Source organism: Lactuca sativa, chromosome 5 (genome assembly GCF_002870075.4).
Source record: "Lactuca sativa cultivar Salinas chromosome 5, Lsat_Salinas_v11, whole genome shotgun sequence".
Lineage (NCBI taxonomy): Eukaryota > Viridiplantae > Streptophyta > Magnoliopsida > Asterales > Asteraceae > Lactuca > Lactuca sativa.
In genome coordinates this window covers 280,813,501-280,840,741 of record NC_056627.2, presented here as the reverse complement: position 1 = coordinate 280,840,741, position 27,241 = coordinate 280,813,501, and the positions used below count along the sequence as shown (strand labels likewise).

Below are 27,241 nucleotides of genomic sequence, written 5' to 3'. Positions count from 1 at the left end.
TTTAATTATCTAGTCTGATGTGGTCTTGACACTGTATATTTATATTAATACGATATGACAAATTTATGAAAGCCAGAATTTCAAGTAATTTCACAATTATGAGTTTATGACAACGATCACAAAATCAAATGAAAAAATGCAGATTACAATTCAAGAAAATCGTGTAAACACACACACATATCATGGATGCATGCATAACATACTTGTACAATCCAAGTTCCTACTTCCATTCCGACTTGTACGATACCACCACTAAATAATAATCAGAAAAAAAAAATGTACAAGCATGCAAAGCACTAACTCAAAACCCTAATCCAGCTGCGCCGACACCAAATGTACCCCGGCTCAGCCGCTCCAACTTCCTGTTTTCCCAAACGCAACTCTCCGGTAGTAGCTTAGCCGCCGCCGTTTTCATCGGCTCCGACTTGCACCTTGTCAGCACAAACGGCTCGTATCCCATCGCATCCGCCAGTTTCTGCTCTAACATCGTCGCCATCGACGGCGGTGCCGGTAATGAACAAGATGACCGTGCCGGCTGCTGTAACGACGATTGGCGTCCTCCTTCGGCCACCCTCATCACATTGTTTATGATGGCAATAGCATTAGCAGCAGAACAAACCCTCGATTCATCTTCGCCATCCTTTTTGACCACCGGCGGCGGCGGCGGTGGAGGTTTTCTTTTATTGGATTTTCGTCTGATGAAATCTGTACTGCAAACCCATGTCTCCTTTGAAACCTCCATTGATAACTTGGGCTCATACATCATCATTAACAAACAATCCGGCAACACCCTCTCACTTTCTCTCTCCTCTTTTACCTCACTTTCTCTCTCTAAAACTTCATTGCTGACCATTTCTTCCTCATGGTTTGCAGAGATCTCTGGAACTTCAGTCATAACCATGGTTGAAACCACTTCTTGAGCTTTCGCCATACCAGAATCAACTTCATGTTCTTGAATCTCAAAATCTTGATTCACATTTTCTTCAAACAAAAATTCAAGAAACATACTTTCTTCTTCTTGATCTTGACCCACTCCAGTTTGTTGTACATTTTCATGCTCTTGATCTTGATTAGCTTCATCTTGTTGTACAATTTCATAATCTTGAATAGCTTCAACTTGTTGTACAATGTCACGTTCTTGATCTTGAATGGGTTCATGTTGTTGTACATTTTCTTGTTCTTCATCTTGAATAGCTTCATCAAGTTGTACAGTTTCTTGTTCTTGATCCACACTCATGACTTGCTGAATATCCTTTAAATCTTGTTCGATTTGATGTTCATGGTCAACAAGTTCTTCGTCGTCTTCTTCATTTTTAGCAACAGTTGGTTCCCAAGATCGATGTGTGAGAGCTTCGAGTTTCATGGGGTCAGATCTGCATCTCATCAACAACAAAGCATTTTTTGGTGGAACGCAAATGCTTACTCTTGCTTCGTCTTTATGGCCTTCGATCCTGTCGTTTATAATCTCTAGATCTTCAAACACATGTCGTCTTGATTTCTTAACAACAATTTCTTCTTCTTCTTCTTCCTGTTCTTCTTCTCCGACAACCAGTTCGATGTCTCTCTGACCACCTCCATCTCCGTCCTGCACCGCTACCAGCCACCGTGCAAACACTGCACAACCTTGACGGTTACCCTCTTGTGTCGACACCGTCTTCTCGTCTTTCCGGCAAGGAAATAAGCAGCTGAACTCCGATCCAAGTGCTCTTAAAGCATCACAAATTGTCACCGGAAAATGAACCCAACTCCTCTGCGGCGGCGAATATTCTTGATTTTGATTTTGATGAGTAGCATTTGAGCCAAGATTTAAACTTCCATTGAGATTTTGAGTTTTTGAAGCAAACCCGTTGTGGGGGTGTTCTAAGTTTCTGAAACTAACCTCGCCGGCGCTGTGTCTTCTTGATAATGTTCTGAGTTTTTTCGCTTGTTTTTTCTTGCTCTTCACCCTAACTTGACCAATGCAGGTGACTTTAGGTGACGAGGGTTCCGGGTTCTCGAAACTGCCTCTCTTTTTGGCGGTGGTGGGGAACATCGCCGGCGACGCGCCGCCCTTGATGCTGCCACTGTTTCTGAGCCTGCGACTGAGCGAGGTTGAGAGGGAGTTTGGTGGGTCTCGAGCTACCCCAGCTCGACCTGGGCTCAAGATGGATTTGGATGAGATCTTCATGGGGTTGTCGTCAGAAAGCAATGTGGTGGTAGGTGGTGTGGTTAAGCGGATTACATTGGTTGTTTTCCGGTGGCCGTGGTTGTGGGGTTTGGTTGCATTGGTGGAAGGATGGTGAGGTGCTACTTGCTAGAGAGCAGTAAAATGGGCGTTGATTGAGTATGATGATACGAAGATTTGTCTTTAGCAAGGTGCAACGATTGTAGACAGGGCAGAGTTAGATGACTAAATTACCCTTGATGTTTCACGTTATTTCTTTGTTTCCCAATTTTTTTGGCACTTCCGTAGATGACAGCTGTGCTTATTACCACGTCAGCCAAAAATAATTTACGATGGGTAACATGCATCGAGATATTTGGTCAAAGGACAAATATATGATGGGTTTTTTCTTTACACGAAGAAGATATTTAATTTATAAGATTTAAACTTCATGGTCATGGTGATGATAAATCAAAAATCTTTCTATTTTTTTCTTCTATTTATTTGATAAAATAAATCTTTAAATCAAAATAATAGTAAAAAATAGTAGACTTTATATGTTATTATATTATATGCATAAAGAAATAAATAAAAACAAAAAATATAAAAATATTTTTTTACAATCATATGTTTATTTGAAATTTTTAGATAAGTAGAAATGTTTTTTAGTAAGTTTTAAAATACAAAAGTTTATTATATACTTTTTAAATTCACTTATTTATGGATATTATGCTTACTAAAATATAACTTTGGATAATGACTTAAAAGGATAATATATTTTTTGATTTGTACACATTTGGTCACTGGGTTTTATTTCCGTCCACATTTATCCTTTCAACTTGTTAAAATGTATACATTCAGTTCTTATGACCGATTACTTTTGGTTAGCCGGGAAAAATAACGTAATAGGGTAATATATTTCTCATTTTGTACACATTTAGTTCTTAATATTATTGTACACATTTAGTCCTTAATTTTTTTTGTATCAAAATAAGTCATTTTTGTTTTTGTACTCATTCAATACTTATGAATGATTTATTTAGGTTTTTCTCATGACATCTTACGTAATACAATCATTAAATAAGGCAAAAGTTCATAATTATAAATCAATTATTAAGAAAAAAACATTTATTCTAAAACGCATTTATCAAAAATCAAAGTAATGTAAGAAACACATAGTCCTCAATACTGTTGATGAGTGTGTACAGTTATGTTTTCGTATTTCTACGATCAACGATAGAACCTGAAAACATAAATAACTGGACAAGTACAAAGTTTAGTTAGTTTTCCCCAAAATACTCGATACAACAAACGTCTTATCATGCATAACGAGCCTATACTCATCAGATTGTAATACCTTGGCCCAATCAGTCATCGAACTGGAATGCCAACATGCAACAGGTCCAATCAGTAATCAGACTGGAATACCTAGGGTTTATCGGCATGCCGCCTTAACCCAACCGCTCTTCTTGGGCCTCACTGCCTACAACTTACAACCGACTTGCACCAGGTATCTTGGCATACAACATATAGCAGGATCACCTTAACCTATCCCACCACTATATGGTTATCTCACGTAAGATGTCGTGAGAAAAACCTAAAGAAATCATTCATAAGTACTGAATGAGTACAAAAACAAAAATGACTTATTTTGCAACAAAAAAAATATTAAGGACTAAATATGTACAAAAATATTAAGGACCAAATGTGTACAAAGTGAGAAATATATTATTATTTTAAGTCATTTTTACTGGCTAACCTGGAGTAACCAGTCATAAGGACTAAATGTGTACAGTTTAATAAGTTGAAGAGGTAAATGTGGACGAAAAAAAAATCACTGACTAAATGTGTACAAATCAAAAAATACATTTCCTTTTAAGTCATTATCCCATATAACTTATTTAATTTTCTAATAAAATCAGATAAATATGTTATAAAGTTAATAATCAAACTATGTGTGAGACCTGTATATTACACAAATTTGTTAAAAAAATAAATTTAATACCAAATTATGAACATTAAGCAATTTTTAAAGTAATACTTATATATATATATATATATATATATATAAAGGCTTTGATAAATAAAGTAATAAAAATTAGTAATGACATACTGTAAATAATTGTTATGAATTACATCTTTTTAAAAAACTTCTTTGAATACATCATTAGATGTCTTATTGTTAATGCTAATATTATTATATAAATTAATATTTTCAATCTATCATTGTTTTTAACTCTACACAATGCAACATACAACCGCCTATGAGTAAACACTGATTGTCTAAAAAACAAACTCACATTTGATAGCGATTGTCCTTGACTTTTATTTATTGTCATCGTAAAACATACGATCAGTAGAAATTACTAATTTGCTCTTAAACGTTTTAAAAAAATCCATTATGCCCCTATAAAAGTTTTACCATTATGCTCATGTATCGTACTATTAAAATATGATAAGTTATACATAAAATATTAGTATATAGTTATTTACCGCACGAATACTGAAATAAGATATTCCATGATTAATTGAGCATTGCAAGCACGATGTCAATTTACATAATTGACAATGTGGATAAAGACAATTATGTCGACAAAATTCCAAATGTATCCTTAAAATAAATATTAATTTTTTCAGTCATATTAAAGACTTCATAAGATGAAAAAACACGATTGAGGTGTACTAAGTTTAGCAATCAGTTAAGGAGAAAATGGAGAAGTTAAACGAAAAAAACATTCAATTTGAACCAAACGTGATTATACTTGGTATCACAAACACATTGATAGTAAAAAAACATAATAGTTTTCAATGTCAATTAAATACATTTGATAACAAATTAACTACATTACAAATCTATATGTCGCAGCAAAAGGATTATAATAGTACCTGATGATACAGTCCACACGAACACTAATGACATGAGCCTGGAGAAAGGACTAACAATTAACAAACATCGATCATATGATATATAAACTCAAGCTTGAAAAATGTTATTAATAAGTGTTTTATTCGAAAAAAACAAAAAACAATACAAAAAAAACATGACATCAACTGGTAAGATTTATTTAGAAAATAGTTCATCCAATAACACCTTGATTTTAGCTAATCATATCAAGTTTAATTATACAATATTACTCACGTAGCTACTCTATCACATTTATCCTAATTTATTATAATAAGGATTTGCCTTAATTAAATTAATGATGTGTCAATAAAATAAAAATAGAATAAACAAGAAAATGACACATGAAAAACAATTTAGTCAAAAAATATTAAGAAAAATACATTTGAAAAAATCAAAGAGAACATGAGATGTGCAAAATGATTTTATTTATTAAGGAAGAAGTGTATGAAATTAAAATTTTAGTATAAGTTATTTTTTTTAATATAAAATTTTTATTTATATGAATTTTCGAAATACTAAGTGATGTTAAAATTGATATTTTAAGAATACATATTAGATAGTTAAACTACATAATTGTTATTTTTAAACACGTTGTAAGAAATAGTGTCATTATAGTTTTAGTTATTTAAAAAACAAATATATCAATTAACCAAATATACATTCTTTCTATGAATAAAATATATATCAAAATAGAAGTAAAATTTCGTTAATTTTAAAGTATATCAATTTATCATATCCCATAATCATTACAATCTTAATTAGATTATATAATTAATTAGGATTGTCCAATAGTATGATTTGTGGTCTCTCCGATTTAAAGTATATCAATTTATCATATCCCATAATCATTACGACATGTTGATTTTCTTCTTGAAGATCCATTTGCAGTCAATTGTCTTACGACCTACATTGTCAACCAAATTTTGAAATTAGATTGTCATACATGGACTTGATATCGTTGTTCATTGTCTCTTTCCATTTGGCAGCATTAGGGCCCGTCATTGCTTCCTTGTAGTTAGAGGGTTCATCCATATCTAACAGTGTACTATCACTAATAAATGTATCGCCTTCTATCGTTATATGGAAACCATACAACACAGGCGAAATGCTAACTCTACTAGAACGCCTAAGAGGTAATGACTCGTCAATTGGTTCAACTGGAATTTCTTCCTCGGGTTGAGCCCTAGCATTTTCAGAGGTTCCTTCCTCGTTTGACTCTTGAATTTCTTCAAGATCAATTATACTCCTACTGTCCTCTTTGCATATGAGCCATCTATCACGAAAGACTCCCCTTCGTGCTATGAAGATCACTTTGTCACTAGGTCTGTAGAACAAATATCTAAATGACTTTTATGGGTAGCCGATTAAAATACATCTCTCACTTCGAGGTTCAAGTTTGTCGTGAGTCTCTCGTCTAACAAAAGCTTCACAACCGCAAACCTTGATATGTGCTAACGAGGGAACCTTCCCTGTACACATCTCGTGAGGTGTTTTAGCAACCTTCTTAGTTGGGAAAAGATTAAGAATATGGATGGTAGTCTCTAAGGCATACCCCCAGAATGAGATTAGAAGTGAAGCTCGACTCATCATGGAACGAACCATGTCTAACAATGTTCGATTACGCCTCTCATCCAAAACATTAAGTTGTGGTGTCATAGGAGGTGTCAATTGTGAAACTATTTCACATTCCTTGAGGTAGTCATGGAACTCGATACTAAGATACTCACAGCCTCTATCGGTTCTAAGCATCTTGATCTTCATGCCCAATTGATTCTCGACTTCTTGTTTGAATTCTTTGAATTTTTCAATGGTTTCTGACTTATGCTAGATTAAGTATATATGATCATATATGTTATAATCATCAGCAAAAGTCACATAGAATCGATTCGCATCCCTTGTTGTGGGTCTGAAGGGCCCACACACATTTGTGTGTATGAGATCCAACAATACCTCACCTCTTTCAAAGAACCAGTGAAAGGTGATTTCGTCATCTTTCCTAGTAAAAAAGATTTACACTTATCATCTAACCTTAAGTCAAATGATTCCAACACTCCATCCTTTTGGAGTTGGGTGATGCGTTTCTTGTTAACATGTCCAAGACGACAATGCCATAAGCATGCTTTGTCTATACCAATAGACGAATCAATTTGAAAAACACTATTACATAAATTGTCTACAATCATCATAGTTTCATACACACCATCACAAGGTAAAGCTTCAAAATAAACAAAAAACACCATTTTTAAAAGAAGAAATAGATCCATTCTCATCATTGAAACAATATCTAAAACCTTGTTTAAATAAAGCATGAAATGAAATGATGTTTCGTGTCATCTCTGACGAGAGGAGAAAATTAACAAATCCAAACTTAACCCACTACTAAGCACTAAGCTATAAACTCCAATCTTGGTAACAAGTGAAGATCGCCTATTTCCCATGATCAAGTCCACATCCTCACTTCTTATTAACCCCTGCAAATCAGAACAAAAGTGAAAACTACATCCTGTATAAAGGAACTGTAACGCCTGTGTTTTCGGGCTTGCCATTTTTAGCAATGTAATAGTCTAGGTTAACCTTTGTAACCCATTTTGAAATAATAATAATGTATTATTTGAGTATTATGTGTTTTGTGCTTAATTGTTTAATTATGTGGTCTGATTAATTAAGAATAAAAATAAGCGTCAAAATTTAAGTGTAAAATAAACTTAATATCTTTGGTTAATGTTGTAGTAGTTGAAACGAGGTTTCCGAATATATATAGAACGCCCAAATCTGACTTCGTATGAGGAAGTTATGATTTATCGAAGTTTCGACTTAGCGGTGTGCAGCCTGAAATACTCGATTTGAGAGCGAGCGGTTTTTAGCCGAAGAAATCTAAATGAGAATCGAAGATCTCATTGTTGGTATCGAAGCGATAAAAAGTTAGGCGAGAACGGACGTCAAACGAAGAAGTTATGAATTTATAACGAAGTTTTTCTGTCGCGGCCTATTAAAAATAAATAATAAAAATAAAGTCAAAATTAGCCGACGGAGTCTAAACGAAAGTTGTAGAGCGTAGTCTCACCTTTCCGTGGATATAAAGAACGTCGAAAACGGAGTTCGTATGAAGAAGATATGAATTTCCGAAGTTTGATAAATAAATTGTATTTATTTTTAAATCAAAAATCCGGCATTATCCGAAGCCGAGTCACCAGTCCGATCCGGCGTACGCCCCGCGTACTCCGAAGAGTGTCGACGCTTCGGATGACGCACGCAGTGACGATTTCGGAAGCAGTACGCGCTGCGTACTGCAGTACGCCCCGCGTACTCCGAGGCTCCAGCCTCTATAAAAGGGATCCGAAGGCAGCCGACTATTTTGCCAATTCCTTCTCTTCTCTCTCCCGTTTTGCATCGTTTTGCGTGCCAGAAATACCCCGAAGCCCCGGTATCATACTCTAGCCCCGAGGCAAGTCCCGAGATCCCGAAGATCCCGAGAAGTGCGGTTCCCGAGTCGAAGCTCTGCCCGCGAGAAGTTCGATTTTTGAGGAGATCTTCCAGATCTGCTGTGGATTACTACTTCTACAAGTCGTAGTGTTGTCCGATCATCTTCTGATCAAGTGAGTGTATACTACCTTTCATAAACACGATGATAATACAAGTGCGGTTTGAGTGTATTAAGTAAATTGTGGTTTATATGTGTGAGGGTATAGTTACTTTCTTCTAACGAGTAACTATGAAGTATTTTATATGATATACTTGTTATGTGTATATTTTGTGATTATATGCGTGAATGGATATTCACTTTATTCTATCTCATAGATCTGAATTGTTTTCTATGGAATACGTGTTATGTGGTATGCCTCATCTGTTATTTGGAATATATACTGAATGAAAATGATATACAGGTTTTAAACTATGTATGAAAATATATATTTTTGTCTACTAATATGTTGGGTAGAACATGGGTAGATAGTTGGTGTGTAATAAACAGATGAGAGGCCTCGATGTTGTTGTTGTTGTTGATCTAGTTATTCAGCGGAGTATGGATAACGACCACGGACTCCTTCTAGACAGTCCAGTGGAACGCTAGCAGGTTCATAACCTGTAGGTGTTGTGAACGATGTGTTCACCGGTGTACTCTATCCCCCTCATGGTTGCCTTTAGGATATCTATTGTTGAGGAAACCCCTTCGCAGTGATGTCCGTCCCGATGAAAATCCTAGATTAGGTCCCTTGAGATAGATGTTGTTTTAGGGACGTAAAGTGAGGATAATGGGAATGGGTAATCGGGATAGTGATTGGTTGGTGAAATTAAATATAACTTATTTATTGTGAGGATAACGGGAATGGGTAATCACGGCCAGAAAAGACCGATTTTTTGTTTATGCTTTATAAAATTCAGAGTACTTCATTTTATAAAAATGTTGCGGAATTTGTTCCCAGAAAAACACGATAAATACGTTATTAAAACATTTTCGAAGAAACGTATTTATTTCATTTTAAAACGTTTGGGATGTCATTGTTAATACAGAAACATAAGCATAAACAGAACTTACAATTATTTACACTAGTGATCTACATCTCTTTAAATCTCTCAGTGTAATGTCACTTCATATCGTCACCTGTGATGTAAATAAACTGAGTGGGTCAGGTTGGGAAACCTGGTGAGTACATAGGGTTTTCAACCCACAATAATATAGTTATTATGTTTAAACAATCAAACAATCAACCCAATTACCCATCCCCATTATCTTCTTTTAGTCTTCCCTAAAGATATTATCTCAAGGGTCATCTCTTATATCATATTTACTTTTCATCTCCTTACATCGTATTTCCTTATATGATTGTTCTTACGAACTTTACCTAAGGATCATCGCCTACATTGCATAGACAATACTAATCCGGGGATTACTCCCTCAATATGTGTCTAGCAAGAGTTAGGGTATCATCGCATGATTACGCAGCCACAACATCGCCTGGACTTGTAAATCATGATAAGGGTTAGTCTATCATCGCATGAATACGTAGCCACAACATCGCCTGGACTCGTACTTCATAATAAGGGTTAGACTATCATCGCATGAATACGTAGTTACAACATCGCCTGAACTCGTAATTCATCACCTACAGGTTGCTAGCCTGCTGGTGTTTCCACGAGGTTGTCTATAATAGTCTGTGATCGCCATCTATACTCTGGTAGATGACTACATCTCCAAATTGTCGGACAAGGTTGTAGTATCCTACATCACCAATTCATAGTCACCTATCTATCATCACCTATCTCTCATTATTTTATTTCATCACTCACCAACTATTTCATCTACCCATGTTTTATCCCAACATATTTGTAGATATAAAATAAATATACAGTTTAAATCATTTAAAACATGTATAAATCATTCATCCAACATAGACAACAAGTATTCAAACAATATGCACACATAGCACGTAATTTATATTAAAATACTTCATATCTATGTGTAAGATGAAAGAGACCATGCACTCACCTGAAAGGTGGTGAGTCGGCACTCGGACAACACTTCGTTACTCTTAAAACAATTATCCCTTGACGAAACCTAGTATCATTACCACTAGAGTTTAGTCTAACGCTTGACGAGACTAATTTAATAGTCTAGCTATTATTACTATTATATAAGCGTTAAATAACACTCAATATAACTCATAATAATAGCCTAAATAATTATTTTAAGGTCCTAACAATGTTACTATAATTAAATAAAATCTATATTAAATATACTATAGGCGTAGCTCACTTACAGCGGGTTTTTATTAAAAACCGGGCTTCGCTGGAGCAGCGTTTCCGAGCCGAAAGCTTTTCTTCTCGGAGCCGTCGGGCGCTCCGGGGCTTTCTTCTCGTGATAGGGAGGTTCCCTAGACTTGGGAGGGGTATAGGGAGGTTAGAGAGAAGTTAGAGAGAGAAATAAAGGCTTATGGTGTGAAGAAAATATGAGGAGTTCACCCTTGTATTTATAGGAAGTGTATAGTAAAGTAGTCTCCAAGCTTCGTCCGTAACTTTTGCATACGAGCTCCGTTTTTGTCTGTCTTTTTACTGTTGAGTTCCTATTAATGAGATCTTCAACTTTCATTTAGACCTCGTTGGCTAATTCTCATTCTATCTCGGATTTACAAAACTGTATCAAATTCGCCGCGCTTGAAAAGTAAGGACTAAGCTTCGTCCATAACTTTCGCATACGAGCTCCATTTTTGTCTATCTTTTTACTGTTGAGTTCCTATTAATGAGATCTTCAACTTTCATTTAGACCTCGTTGGCTAATTCTCATTCTATCTCGTATTTACAAAACTGTATCAAATTCGCCGCGCTCGAAAAGTAGGGACTAAGCTTCGTCCATAACTTTTGTATACGAGCTCTATTATCGACATTCTTTATATCCACGCGTTGGTATTTACGAGTACTACAACTTTCATTTAGATCCCTTCGGCTAAAAATCGACCGATCTAAAATTCAGATTTCGGGCTGTGCACTGTTATGCTAAATCTTAGAAAAATCATAACTTCCTCATACGAAGTCAGATTTGGGCGTTCTTTTTATCGCTAAGGCTAAATCTCGCTCTATCGTAAATTCACTATTTACGCTTATCGGTATCGTGCCGGTTCCGTCGCGAAACTTCAACGGGTCATAACTTCTTCGTTATAACTCGGTTTTCGGCGTTCTTTATATGTACGAAAACCTTGTAACATACTCTACAACTTGATTAAGATTATTTATTCTAAATAATCTTTTGTCGAAAAGTCGTTTTCGACCCCTATTGCCTCTAATTTGACTAGCCCAGATTTGCGGGCGTTACATAAGGATGATTTGAATATCTATCGTGAATAAGGATCTAATTTCACCTTATTCGGTGTGTAGGTCAAAATGGTGAGAACAAGGAGTGGCGTTGGAAACGCAGATGAAAACAGGAAGTAACCGCCAGTGATTGAGCAGATACCTGTTGTAGCAGCAGCACCATAACCAATAACAATGGCTGCGGTGCAAGCCATGATTCGGGCTATGCTAGCCGAACAAAGGGAGGAGGTGCGACAAATGTTGCATAATAATAGGGATGAACCTATCATACCTATTGAGGAACCGAAATTGATTCCCGAGCAATCGGAGGAAGGGAACAATAGTCGCATGGTGAGTCAAGTTGGGACTCAAGAGGAACGAAGGAACGATCCAGAAAGGAGAAACAACAAGGATGGGCGTATGTACAAGAACTTCTTGGGCGCCAAACCGCCAAGTCTTTCTGGGAGCCCAAAGCCTATTGAGATAATGGATTGGATCTCCGAAATGGAGATGGTATTTGAAAGTTGCGACTGTAGCAACAAACAGAAGACCGTCTTTGCGGTTAGACAACTGAAGACTGGAGTCTTGAGTTGGTGGAAGTTGTTGGCAGATACTATGCCACGAGGAGAAGCCCTGAAAATGTCATGGGAGGAGTTCTTGGAACAGTTAAGGGTGCAGTATTGTTCGGAGATAGATCTGATTGATCTGAACAATGAGTTTCAAAACTTAAAGAAGGGGAAGATGAGCATAGATGACTATGCTACTGCATTTACTGAGAAGATGAAGTTGTTTCCGTACCTAGTGCCAACGGAACTCTCCAAGATTGAGAGGTTTGCTAATGGACTGCCTGCCGACTTTGGTCCGACAGTCAAGATGGCAACTACTCTGAAAACGGTTGTTCGTGCAGCTAAGAATGTGGAGGCCCAGCAGAAGGAAAAGGGTCTGAAAAGGATAGATGTTGGAGAAAAGAGGAAGTGCGATGGAACTTCAGGGTCCAACAAGAAAAACAAGTTCTCGAAGTCTGGTTCGAGGGGAGGTGGAGGTGAAGCGAAATGGTGCGACAAATGTAAGAAGAAGCATCATGGAAGATGTGAGGTGGCGAACACATGCTGCAAGTGTGGAAAGCCAGGGCACTATGCCAATGAGTGTACCCTCACAAAGAAAGTTTGCTATGGTTGTGGTGAGGAGGGTCATATGTCGAGGGACTGCCCGAAGAAGAAGGAGGCAGCTAGACCCAACATTCCGCCAAAGCCAAAGGCAAGAGCATTCCAGATGACACTGGAAGCTGCTAAAGATGAGGCTGATGTCGCTTCAGGTACCTTTCTCGTTAACGAATTGTCTGCCCAAATTTTATTTGATTCTGGAGCCAATTACTCCTTTATATCGCATGAATTTGGTAGAAAGCTAGCTTTGCCTGTTGTTAGACTAGATAATGCTTTATTAGTCGAAGTTGCTAGTGGCAAGTTTGTACCTGTTAGCTATCGCATGAAAAACATCTTAATTGATCTGAATGGGAATAAGTTCCACGAGGAATTATTGCCTATCGAACTTAATGGTTTCGACATCGTGCTTGGAATGGATTGGCTTAGCGCCAACGACGCCGAAATTTTATGCAAGAAGAAAATAGTCAAAGTAAACCCGCCTGGGAAAGATTCGTTTATGGTGTATGGAGATAAACGCATAGTGAATTCTGGAATCATTTCATTGATGAAAGCCAGAAAATGTTTGACCAAAGGGTGTACATCATATTTAGCATTCGTGATTGATGCTAAGAAGGAAAAGAAGGCGATGCAGAATATTCCAGTGGTGTGTGATTATCCGGAAGTATTTCCCGAAGATCTTCCTGGATTACCACCAGATCGACAAGTGGAATTCCGTATTGACTTGTTGCTAGGAACAACGCCAATTGCAAAAGCACCTTATCGATTAGCACCGACGGAGATGAAGGAGCTAATGATGCAACTTCAGGAGTTATTAGACAAAGGTTTCATTAGACCTAGTTCATCATCCTGGGGAGCTCCGGTGTTATTTGTAAAGAAGAAAGATGGAAGCATGAGAATGTGCATTGATTACAGAGAGCTGAACAAGGCAACAATAAAGAATAGATATTCGTTGCCGAGGATTGATGACCTGTTTGATCAATTGTAAGGTTCGAGCTATTTCTCGAAGATCGATCTAAGGTCAGGATATCATCAGCTGAAAGTAAGAGAGCAAGATATCGAGAAGACTGCATTCAGAACTAGATATGGACACTACGAGTTCTTGGTTATGTCGTTTGGACTAACTAATGCAGCGTTCATGGATTTGATGAATAGGGTTTGTAATCCTTTCCTTGATAAATCCGTGATAGTGTTCATAGACGACATTCTGATTTACTCGAAAAGCCAGGAGGAGCATGGCAGACACTTGCGAGAAGTGTTGGAAGTTTTGAAGAATGAGAAGTTGTATGCAAAGTTCTCCAAATGTGATTTTTGGATTCGTGAAGTCCAATTCTTGGGTCACGTGGTCAACCAAGAAGGGATAATGGTTGATCCAGCGAAGATTGAAGCTGTGAAAAAAGTGGGAGCAACCGAAAAGTCCCACGGAGATTCGAAGCTTTTTGGGATTAGCTGGATATTACCGAAGGTTTATCCAAGGCTTTTCTTTGATCGCTAGTCCATTGTCAGCTTTGACCCACAAAGGAGCTACTTATGCTTGGAGTGAGAAGCATAAGAAGAAGCTATGCGAGGCACCAATACTTTCTCTACCCGATGGAGTTGAAGACTTCGCTGTCTATAGCGATGCGTCTGGGGTTGGATTGGGTTGTGTTTTGACCCAAAGAGAAAAGGTGATAGCATATGCGTCTCGACAGCTGAAAGAGCATGAAAAGAACTACCCGACTCATGATTTGGAGTTGGCAGTGGTAGTTTTCGCTCTGAAAATATGGAAGCATTACCTCTATGGCACGAAGTGCAAACTTTTCACTGATCATAAGAGTCTCCAATATCTCTTTAATCAGAAAGAATTGAATATGAGGCAACGACGCTGGCTAGAATTACTTAAAGACTACGACTGCGAGATACTTTACCACCCCGGTAAAGCTAATGTTGTTACTGATGCTCTCAGTCGGAAAGTCAATCTTGAAAGGAAAAGGCCAAGAGCGTTGAGAATTGAAGTTGTCTCGACTATTTTGGAAAGTATAAAGAAAGCTCAGAGCGAAGCTTCTGAGAAGAATGACAGAAAGGAGGAACGTTTGGGCAAAACGTTGGTGTTCGGTGTAAACAGTCGTGGACTGAAGGTGTTCCAAGATCGGATTTGGATACCTAAGACAGGAGGAGTCAGAGATCTTCTGATGGAAGAAGCTCACAAGACCATGTACTCGGTTCATCCAGGTAGCACTAAAATGTATAGGGACCTGAAACCCTACTACCGGTGGCCGACGATGAAGCTTGATGTTGCAAAGTATGTGGCCGAGTGTGTGACTTGTGCGAGAGTCAAGACACAACATCAGAAACCGTACGGGAGTTTAGAACCTTTGCCTGTGCCTATGGGTAAGTGGGAAGACATTGCTATGGATTTTGTCACAAAACTGCCCAGAACAAAGAATGGTCACGACATGATTTGGGTGGTCGTTGATCGATCCACTAAGAGTGCGCATTTCATAGCGGCCAAGGAGAAATGGTCTATGGAGAAGCTGGCGAATTCTTACGTGAAGGAAATTGTGAGGCTTCACGGTGTTCCATTAACGATTGTGTCGGATCGTGATAGCCGTTTCACATCGAGGTTTTGGAAAAGTCTACAAGTAGAATTGGGTACCAAGTTGTGTTTAAGTACAGCTTACAATCCGCAGACTGATGGTCAGAGCGAACGAACGATACAAACACTTGAAGATATGCTGAGAGCATGTACTCTGGAATTCCTAGGTAATTGGGATGAACATTTACCGTTGGTAGAATTTTTCTATAATAATAGTTTCCACTAGAGCATTAAGATGGCACCTTACCAAGCTTTGTATGGACAAAAGTGTCGTACGCCGTCTTGTTGGCTTGAGGCTGGGGAAAAGCAGTTTATGGGACCGGAGTTGGTTCATCAAACTGCTGAAAAGTTGAAAATAATTAGGGAAAGAATGTTAGCGGCTCAGGATCGTCAAAAGAGCTATGCTGACAAGAAGCGGAGACCGATAACTTTTGAGGTTGGGGATTCGGTTTTGCTTAAAGTCTCGCCGTGGAAGGGACTTATAAGATTTGGTAAAAGGGGAAAATTGAGTCCAAGGTTTATTGGACCGTTTAAAGTTCTTCAGAGGATTGGGAACCAAGCTTACAAGCTCGAATTACCAGAAGAACTGAATGGAATTCATAACACTTTTCATGTGTGTTATTTGAGGAAGTTCACGGGAGAAGTTCCCGACATAATTCCAATCTCTGAATTGAGAATTGATGAGAACAAAAGGTTGATTGAAGAACCAGAGCCAATTGTTGACCGAAAGACTAAGAAATTGCGACGCAAGATGGTTGGGTTAGTGCTTGTCCGATGGAAACACACGAATGGGCCGAATCTCACCTGGGAGACGGAGATTGACATGATGGGTCGCTATCCGCATTTGTTTGTTGATGTGTGATTCCGGGGACGGAATCATTCTAAGGTGGAGAGAATTGTAACGCCTGTGTTTCCGGGCTTGCCATTTTTAGCAATGTAATAGTCTAGGTTAACCTTTGTAACCCATTTTGAAATAATAAGAATGTATTATTTGAGTATTATGTGTTTTGTGCTTAATTGCTTAATTATGTGGTCTGATTAATTAAGAATAAAAATAAGCGTCAAAATTTAAGTGTAAAATAAACTTAATATCTTTGGTTAATGTTGTAGTAGTTGAAACGAGGTTTCCGAATATATATAGAACGCCCAAATTTGACTTCGTATGAGGAAGTTATGATTTATCGAAGTTTCGACTTAGCGATGTGCAGCCTGAAATACTCAATTTGAGATCGAGCGGTTTTTAGCCGAAGAAATCTAAATGAGAATCGAAGATCTCATTGTTGGTATCGAAGCGATAAAAAGTTAGGCGAGAACGGACGTCAAACGAAGAAGTTATGAATTTATAACGAAGTTTTTCTGTCGCGGCCTATTAAAAATAAATAATAAAAATAAAGTCAAAATTAGCCAACGGAGTCTAAACGAAAGTTGTAGAGCGTAGTCTCACCATTCCGTGGATATAAAAAACGTCAAAAACGGAGTTCGTATGAAGAAGATATGAATTTCCGAAGTTTGATAAATAAATTGTATTTATTTTTAAATCAAAAATTCGGCATTATCCGAAGCCGAGTCACCAGTCCGATCCGACGTACGCCCCGCGTACGTGAGTACGCCCCGCACACTCCGAAGAGTGTCGACACTTCGGATGACGCACGCAGTGACGATTTCGGAAGCAGTACGCGCTGCGTACTGCAGTACGCCCCGCGTACTCCGAGGCTCCAGCCTCTATAAAAGGGATCCGAAGGCAGCCGGCTATTTTGCCAATTCCTTCTCTTCTCTCTCCCGTTTTGCATCGTTTTGCGTGCCAGAAATACCCCGAAGCCCCGGTATCATACTCTAGCCCCGAGGCAAGTCCCGAGATCCCGAAGATCCCGAGAAGTGCGGTTCCCGAGTCGAAGCTCTGCCCGCGAGAAGTTCGATTTTTGAGGAGATCTTCCAGAACTGCTGTGGATTACTACTTCTACAAGTCGTAGTGTTGTCCGATCATCTTCTGATCAAGTGAGTGTATACTACCTTTCATAAACATGATGATAATACAAGTGCGGTTTGAGTGTATTAAGTAAATTGTGGTTTATATGTGTGAGGGTATAGTTACTTTCTTCTAACGAGTAACTATGAAGTATTTTATATGATATACTTGTTATGTGTATATTTTGTGATTATATGCGTGAATGGATATTCACTTTATTCTATCTCATAGATCTGAATTGTTTTCTATGGAATACGTGTTATGTGGTATGCCTCATCTGTTATCTGGAATATATACTGAATGAAAATGATATACAGGTTTTAAACTATGTATGAAAATATATATTTTTGTCTACTAATATGTTGGGTAGAGCATGGGTAGATAGTTGGTGTGTAATAAACAGATGAGAGGCCTCGATGTTGTTGTTGTTGTTGATCTAGTTATTCAACGGAGTATGGATAACGACCACGGACTCCTTCTAGACAGTCTAGTGGAACGCTAACAGGTTCATAACCTGTAGGTGTTGTGAACGATGTGTTCACCGGTGTACTCTATCCCCCTCATGGTTGCCTTTAGGATATCTATTGTTGAGGAAACCCCTTCGCAGTGATGTCCGTCCCGATGAAAATCCTAGATTAGGTCCCTTGAGATAGATGTTGTTTTAGGGACGTAAAGTGAGGATAACGGGAATGGGTAATCGGGATAGTGGTTGGTTGGTGAAATTAAATATAACTTATTTATTGTGGGTTGAAAACGCTATATGCTCACCAGGCTCCCAAGCCTGACCCACTCAGTTTTATTTGTATTACAGGAAGTGGCACAAGGGCGTAAGATGGATGGATCATCTTGTTGTTTTGTTTACAAGTCTGTATATGTATATATTTGTTGAATGACTTGTAATGTTATCGTTTATGCTTTATGGTCTGTATCGGAACATGACATCCCGAGTTTTGATTATATAATGAATATGCATCTCTTGATGAAATGCTTTGATAAATATTATTTTATCATGTTTTGTTTTGGGAACAAATTCCGCAACTCTTTCAAATCAAAAGGATTTACTCTGAAATTATTTACAAGCATAAATGAAAATCGGTCTTTTCTGGCCGAGATTTTAGGGATGTCACAGGAACCAAGAATGAGAATACAATGAGTTATTAGATAGGATAGTGTAAATACATGTCGAGGTTGGCTTCACCTTGCCATCCTTAGTATCTTACAAGTACTTCAGGCAACTTTGTTTCCAATGCCCTTTTCTCGTAGCAGTAGAAGCAAGTAACCTCTTTGGGATCGGAGGCAGGGGGAGCACCAGAACTAGCTTTTCATTTGGTTCCATTGCTTAATGACCCGACTTGGGACTTTCCCTTCCAATTCTGCTAAGGAGGACCTTTCATATTCTTCCCTTTTCCTTGTCCAATGGCCAAGACCGGAGCAGCAACAGGAATGGAGGCAACACCTTTTCCCTTCATTCCTGATTCAACAATTCGCAGGAGGTTCTGAAGTTGATCCAATGTGGTCTCTTAGTTGTTCAACTGATCATAACAACTGGGAAATGAGTGCAAGACTATATTAATAGCAAATTACTCATCAAAGTTCACATTAAGCTTTAGCAAGCGCTCCACACTTTGTGGCGTTCTTTGTACGTAGCTACTGACGGACTCTCCATCTTTCATAAGGGACTTTACTACCTCATACTTCTCTTGACGAGGTTGTTGATGGTACTTTTCCATCAAGTCCTCGTTCATCTTGTATGACCAGTAATCCTCGTAGAACCTTTATAGCTCAGGAGTCATAGTCGTCACCATGATGCAAGCAACTTTTGTTGCATCATTATAGTGTTTCCTATAGTCAACTATTTTTGCAGCAATATCTTTGGTTTCATCAATCTTGAGAAGTTCTTTTTCGAGCACATACTCCTTTTCCTCGAAACGTAGAGCCATTTTGATGTTTTGCATCCAAACGTTATAATTGGTGGCAACAAAAATTACCCTCGAGCAGATGTTCAATAGTGAGAAGTTGTTTTTGAAGGAGTTGTTGTTGGATGAGAAACCGGAAGCATCGTTTGGAGTAGACATCTGAAAGAGAAGAAAAATAGTTTTGGTTAAATAAGAATAATCCTCAATATAACACTCAAATAAAATATTAAGACTAGGATCCAACTAGATATTCACAACTTAGAAAAGGGATGTCATAATCTAATTGTAAACGATATAAAGGTAAGTAAATGACGATTTACCTATTTCACCATGAAAAAACGAAATTTGAACGAATTAGGTTTTTAATGAAATCCCTAGATCTTTTGAGATTGATTGAACTACTAAATGGCATGTTTAATCTCGATTATGCTCTTCCATTTGTGACTGGGATACCAAGGATCACAAACAATATGTGAATAACCATGCAAATTAGCTTGGTACTCTCGATGTCATTTATCATCTCATTTTAATGTGTCGGTTAGCCACACACGTTCCATTAATCAATAATAAATCATGAGACACCCATTACCACCCTTTATTAGTCCATATTAGTGTGTCGGTTAACCACACACACTCTACTAACGACTTATAAAGTGCAATGTGCAATTTCACGGGTTAGCATACAAATTCACATTTTTCCTAAAGTGACTAAGATTGGGGATTTCATAAAAGGAATTTAGTTGCTTTATAATTCATTATACTTATTAATGAGAATTATTTGTCCTATCAAACCTGTTCGACTAACTACCCACCACCAATCAAGGAAGCAGTTGGTGAGAGTGGACACGCATTCAAATACCATTTTATATGCAGTTTCCTGATACCCCGTTTATAGATCGGCTTCGTGAATGAGACGTACTAGCGGTTCCACTGTCCTAGTCTTATACATATAGTAAATATTAAACATTTAATTTTACATATAGTATAAGGTGTGTTTTAAACTTTTCAAACTACTAGGGTTTATAAATTTTAAAATTCGAAATTAAACAATATAATTTAAATTTAAAAATTAAAAAACAAATTGATTTAATAATTATCTATTAGTTAAACCTTTAATAATTTATTAAATCAATTGAGGATTATCCAACTAAAATAATCAAGATAATTTAATCCTAATCCTCCCCCCTAATTTTTGAAAATCATGGGAGTGATAAAATAAATTTATAATTATCCAATTAATCAAATAAATAGATAATTACCAAAAAAAAAAAGATAACCCTACCAAAAACCCTAATTTTTGAAAATGACTAATCTTGGGGAGGAAGACAAGTATTTCAATCCTTGCCATTTTCAAAATTTTTGAGGGTTAAGGAAACCCTAAAGGAAAGGGTTAAAACCCTTTCCTAATTTTTGAAACCTAGGGCTCAAGAAACCCTAGAATCGAAAACCCCTAAGTCTAAAAGGGTTTAATTGCCTTAAACCCTAATTGATCAGATTCAAACAATTGTAATCCATTCAATTGAAAACAAGCCTAGGGTCTGATACCACTGATAGATTTTGAGCATAACAAACAAAAAACATATGTGTGCATGCAACCCTAATTTTGATCTATGTTTTCTCCAATTGAACATACAACTTTTGAACATCAAATGAAAAACCCTAATACTACTAGTATATTTTGAAATCACTAAATACGGCTAGGAAAACATACCTTAATTATTATATAGCAATAACAATACAAATCTTTGGTGTTGTTGAAGCTTCAAGAGCAAGCACCATAAGTGTCATGCCTCTAGTAGATCACACCCATACTAGCAAAAGGATGAGAGAGGAGAGAGGATAAGAGGCTTAATAATTCTGGATATTCTTCAAGGGTTTCAAGTGGCCGAAATTCCTAAGGGGTAGAGACCTATTTATGGTGCAGATAGGATGTACTGGATAACCCTAATATGAATATAATATTAATATTTTAAATTGGTAATTATCCAGCTCCTTATTTATCCACATGGGATAATCTAGAAACCCTAGATTATCCATATGAAACCGTCCACGTCCTTCTATAAGAAGGTTCTGGAACCTCTTGCTCAACTATTGAACAATTGCACTTTAGCCCCTGCATTTTTAATTAATCCTTTTAATACCAAAATTAATTCCAATTAATTTCTGATTAAATATTAATTAAATATTATTATTTCTAATTAATATATTATTTTCATAATATATTAACAAATCATTTATTTCAAGTTATTAATCAAATAAAAAATTCAACATCTCTTTCCAAACGTCATCATGTCAAGTTGCTAGTTATGAGGGAAACGCAAAAAGGACTATGCTACTATCAATTCAAATATATACCAATTATAATTATGGGCTTAGACACCTAATTCAACACTTGAGTCATAAAAATGTGGTCTTGATGCTTAGTTTTTCTCCATGCATGCTCTAGATGGTCTTAAAGTGTTAAGAAGTTGGGATTTTATGTATTAAGCACTTAATGGACATGCAAAGTCATAAAGTTGGAAACTTTATGTCTCTTAGTGGTATTTTAGCCTTGGATCTGAAATTTAGATGTGAGAGCTTAACGCATTAAGCTCTTATTAGGAAAAAAAAGTTTATGAGCATACGTCGTGCGTACCTCAGCGTACGCCACGCGTATGTGGTCCACCTCCCAACTCCGGTTAAAGCGCGAGTATGCCCAGTGTAGGAGCTAAGTATACCTTGTGTACTCGACTGAGTAAACCAAGTTAACTCTTTGACATGTTGACTTTCACTTTGACTTTGACCAGGGTTGACCAAGTTTGATCAAGTGTGACTTAAGTGTATTTTAGGTATTTTGAGCTATAGTTAAGCATCGGTCTCTATCTGTTGAATAGGTGACCTGTAGAGCAGGTATTTGGAGTAATGTATTATTTAGCTATTTGTCAAACTGTGGGATGAGTTTCCTCACTGTTCTTGGGGGTCGAAGTCACCAATGCCAACCCATGTCGATTATGTATCCCGCTATCTAGGATATTGTTATACACTAGAAATCCATAAATATTCTTGCTAGTTTGTTAACTGGTTATATGATTATCTGTTGTTGGATATATGTTATTTGTTATGTGTATGTCGACATGGTATGGTGGGGTTGAGATTGTACTGCTTTGTGCTGTAACTCAACAGACCGGGGCATTCTAACCATAAGGATGTGGGCTAAGGCATTCCAACTGGAAGGTTGTGGGCCGTGGGTAATCAAACCAGGAGGTTGTGGACCCATTATCAGTTTGATTATATGTTTGTGCGGTGGTACTTTGGGGGAACTCACTAAGATTTGGCTTATAGTTTTTGTTTCTAGTTTCAGGTACTTCCAATCAACAATAACCCTTATTACCCATTCTCGTTGTCCTCACTTTACGTCCCTAAACACCTATCACAAGGGACCTAGCCTAAGGATTATCATCGGGATGGACACTACTGCTAAGGGGTTTCCTCAGCCATACATGTCCTAAAGGCAACCATGAGGGGGATGGAGTACGCCAATGAACATTTAAGTCATCAACACCTACAAGTTGCGAACATGCTAGTGTTTCACTGGACTGTCTAAAAAGGTCCGTGGTCGTCATCTATACTCCACTAGATGACTACAACAACAACAACAACAACATCGAGGCCTCTCACCATTTTAACACACACGCATTTTTTTATTTTTTTAGTTAATTCAAGTTCTGAAAATAATATTTAAAAAAAGAATTTTTGGATTTTTCCATTTAGTTTGCATTTTAAAATTATTTTTTAGAATATGTACAGTGTAATATTCTATTAGAATATTTCACGTATTTTTCAAAAAAAATGGAATTTATTTTTATTTTATTTATTTTATTTTATTTAGTTAATTCAAGTTCCAAAAATAATATTTAAAAAAAGAATTTTTAGATTTTTCTATTCATTTTGCATTTTAAAATTATTTTTTAGAATATGTCAGTGTAATATTCTATTAGAATATTTCACGTATTTTTCAAAAAAAAAAATGGAATTTATTTTTATTTTTTTTAGTTAATTCAAGTTCCGAAAATAATATTTAAAAAAAAGAATTTTTAGATTTTTTCATTTATTCTGCATTTTAAAATTGTTTTTTAGAATATATGTCAGTGTAATATTCTATTAGAATATTTCACGTATTTAAAAAAAAAACAGAATTTTATTTATTTATTTATTTTTATTTTTTTAGTTAATTCAAGTTCCGAAAATAATATTTAAAAAAGAATTTTTGGATTTTTCCATTTATTTTGCATTTTAAAATTATTTTTAGATTTGATCTCACGGTGTCATAAAATTAGAATGGTCTCAAATGAACCTGAACTTTTATATATATATATATATATATATATATATATATATATATATATTAATTATTAATTATTAGAAGAAGAGACTTTTTAAAGGGTGGAGAAGAACAAAATGAGGATATGCTTGTGTTAAAATGATAGTGGTAGTGTCGTAATTAGATTGAAAACAAGGGGGCAATTCCCATTGCGAAACTCACATGGGCAGTCTTGGAATAGGAACAACATATAGAATCCAAGAAAGCACGTGACTAACCGAATGATGAGAGACTTTGACAGCAATCACCCCCCACAACTCACGCGCTTCACCCTCTCGTCTACAACACCTCCACCCCACCACTTTACTCAAAATAGACACGTGCTTGCGGGTCGAGTGGCCACCCAAACCCAAAAAAGACCCTTTGCTGGCTCGCCACTTGATGCGTGTCCAACCATTGCATATAGAGACGCGCAGAGTAAGAGCGTGCAATTCGCTTTCAAAACTTTTCATACTCCCTCCCCTCGTACCTAAAAAGCCTAAAATGTCCTTTGTCACTATTTTATTAAATTACGATTTATTTATATAAAAAAATATTAGTAAATCGTTTAAAATTTCGAGATCACCGTTTTTCCTTTTATAAGATATTAATCGAAAAATCGAACCCGATTATAAGATCATAAGGAAAAAGTTAATACATAAAAATAATACATATTAAACTATAAGTTATTGGCGGTTTTCTGAAAAAAAAATTCAAGAAAAATAAAAATTTTGAAAAAACATTTAGTTCGTCTATTTTTATTAATTTTTCACGGGAAATAAAAAATTTCTTTTTCTAAAATTATAAAAAAGTTTTAAAATTTTGGAAAACTGATAATCATTGTTTTATATATTTATTTAATTCCAAAAATTTTCTAAAATAAAAACACGCACCCACTCCCATCACATCCACATCTACTATCCCCCCTCCCCCACACACAACTACACCCACAACCACAAACACACACACACATACACAAACACCCATTTACACAACTACCCACCTAACACCACTACCACAATTACCGACCTACCATCATCATCACCACCACCACCACTACCTCATCAGTAGCACTACTGTCACAATTGCTGCCGCCACTACCATCACCGCCGCCAACCCCACCCACACCCTACCAACACTACAGTTTTCTAAAAATGAGAAGCGATAGGAAAATACACATTTAAACATGTTTTCTAATTTTCTAAAATTGAAAATGAAAAATGAATAAGTTTTAACTAAACGCGTTTTTTAAATTTTCCAATGAAAAATGAAAATGGAAAACGAAAACAAAAAACGGAAAATAAAAACTGTTTTTCTACAACTAAACGCAACCTTAATATTTTGGGTCAGTTTACGATTAATCCCAAAATAAGTTTCATTTACAAAAAAAGACAAAATACCGGCTAAAACTTCAGAATAACCCTCCGTTGCCGGTTTCGTGGATTTAGCCAGTATTCCGACTTTTTTCGTTAACCGAACAAAATTTTGGGGCTTTTTCGTTAATTGATCAATTACCCTTAAACTTATTGTGAATTTCACTAATCTCAAACTACTATTATTTTCTATTTTTCACCTTTTCTTATCCACGTCTTCAAGTGGTAAGGCATGCATGTATATATAATTAACTTAATCCTTATATTTTATCTATCTTAATCCTAAAGATTTTGTTGTATGTGTTTGAAATGTAAAATAGTTTACATATCTTAATTCTATAGACTTTATTTTATATGTTTAAAAGGTAAAATGTTTGTTATATTAGATACAATGAAAGATTTTGACATGAAATATATTATGAATTATCAATTATGTCCTAGTTGATCTTAAACTGATATGTTTCATTATCGTGTCAACACGTTTATTTTCATGTCAATCAATGTATTTTCATGTGAGGTTGATTGATTTAGAGTATAAACTTTATAAGTTTGTCGTTCGTGCTAGATTAAAACACTAAATAAGTTGAAATAGTACAACTTGAAGAGGTGGATAAGAAAAAATGGAAAACAGAGAGTAGTAGTTTGAGACGCGAATGAGTGAAATTCACAATAAGTTTAAGGGTAACTGATAAATTAACGCAAAAGCCCCAAAATTTTGATCAATTAACGAAAAAACCCAGAATACTAGCCAAATCTATGAAACCGGCCACGAAGAGTTATTCCGAAGTTTTAGCCGGTATTCTGTCTTTTTTTTTTGTAAGCAAAAAATTATTTTTGATTAAATAATAAATTGGCCCAAAATATTTGGACTTTATTGGTGATTTCCCATACTTAAAACATAAAAAATACAATTCTAATACATTATCTAACGATAAAAAATTCAAAAGGGGTTTAGTCAAAAAAGTATTTGATTTAAAAATACATATATTAATAATCCTATGATCCTACTGTGATCTTACCGAAAAACGATCCAAGTAAAATCATAACCGATTTACATAGATGGGATCATAGGATCCTATAATCAAAATCGCGATTTTAACAACCTCGAACCGCACCACCTAAACTACATCACTGAGTTTTAGGATCTACGTCTAGAAATAAATAGTAGAACGCTACTAATAGTTTGGATATATAAAAGTTTGAATTATGAACTTCTTATATGAAATTTAAATCATCAACCATTAGCCTTAAAAATATATAATATATATTATCCTCAATAAATGAAGGTTTTTTTTGCCACATGTCAATTTCTTATGAGTTTTGACACTTGTCATTTTATGGTATTTTTAAATAAATGTTTTTTTTTTTCATTTATCATTTTCTCATTTTTTTTATCTTTCTTAATTAACACAGCATATTTACACCTTAATTAATAATTGCAATAATTGAAAATACCCAATAAATTATATTATTACAACTCATATAGTATTTAATATGTTTCCTTTTAAATTCAAATTTTAAATTTCAAATTTAAATAAACTTTTTGTTTAATCTTTCGTATTTAATTTTTTTTTGTTTTATCTAACTCGTATATTATACGGGTCTCACAACTAGGAACATAACAAGGTTACTCATTAAAATATTAACTGAGAGATTATTTTAATTGAGAGATGTCTTATTGTGAAATTGTTTGGTTTTAAATACGTAATTACGTATTGTATATTTATTTTGTAAAAAGTAATTCTTAGACTTTATATAGGATAAATTGCAAGATTGTTTTTGTTTTAGTGGTTAGTTATATAGTAACATTTAATATAATATTGCATTATTTTCGAGATTACCAAAAAATATTAAAAATTTGTCTAAAATTTCTCACGTATTTCAAATAAAGGAACTATGAACTTAGATCGAGAAGTCACATATTTTAAATAGAGGAACTATAGTCTCAGATCGAGAAAATTATAGTGTATTAGGTTAGTTGTTTATAACTTTAATGTCTATGTTTGTTTTGGATCAAATATAATGTAAATAAATTGTATAAAAAAAATAGGTACTTACTCCAAAATGAGAGGAACTTGTCT

The 27,241-nt window shown here is 35.9% G+C and overlaps 2 protein-coding genes across 2 annotated transcripts; both read right to left on the bottom strand.

Moving 5' to 3' along the window:
• Positions 1–301: 301 nt before the first annotated feature.
• LOC111920010 (uncharacterized) lies at positions 302–2,167 on the bottom strand. The gene is made up of 2 exons (XM_023915590.1): positions 818–2,167; positions 302–736 (listed from the first exon to the last, which is right to left on the bottom strand). The coding sequence occupies exons 1-2, from the start codon at positions 2,165–2,167 to the stop codon at positions 302–304; spliced, it is 1,785 nt and encodes a 594-aa protein (XP_023771358.1).
• A 15,986-nt stretch (positions 2,168–18,153) lies between these two features.
• On the bottom strand, positions 18,154–24,657 carry LOC122198117 (uncharacterized). Its single transcript, XM_042902299.2, has 2 exons — positions 24,027–24,657; positions 18,154–19,607 (listed from the first exon to the last, which is right to left on the bottom strand). The coding sequence occupies exons 1-2, from the start codon at positions 24,258–24,260 to the stop codon at positions 19,308–19,310; spliced, it is 534 nt and encodes a 177-aa protein (XP_042758233.1). The 5' UTR covers positions 24,261–24,657; the 3' UTR covers positions 18,154–19,307.
• Positions 24,658–27,241: the final 2,584 nt, after the last annotated feature.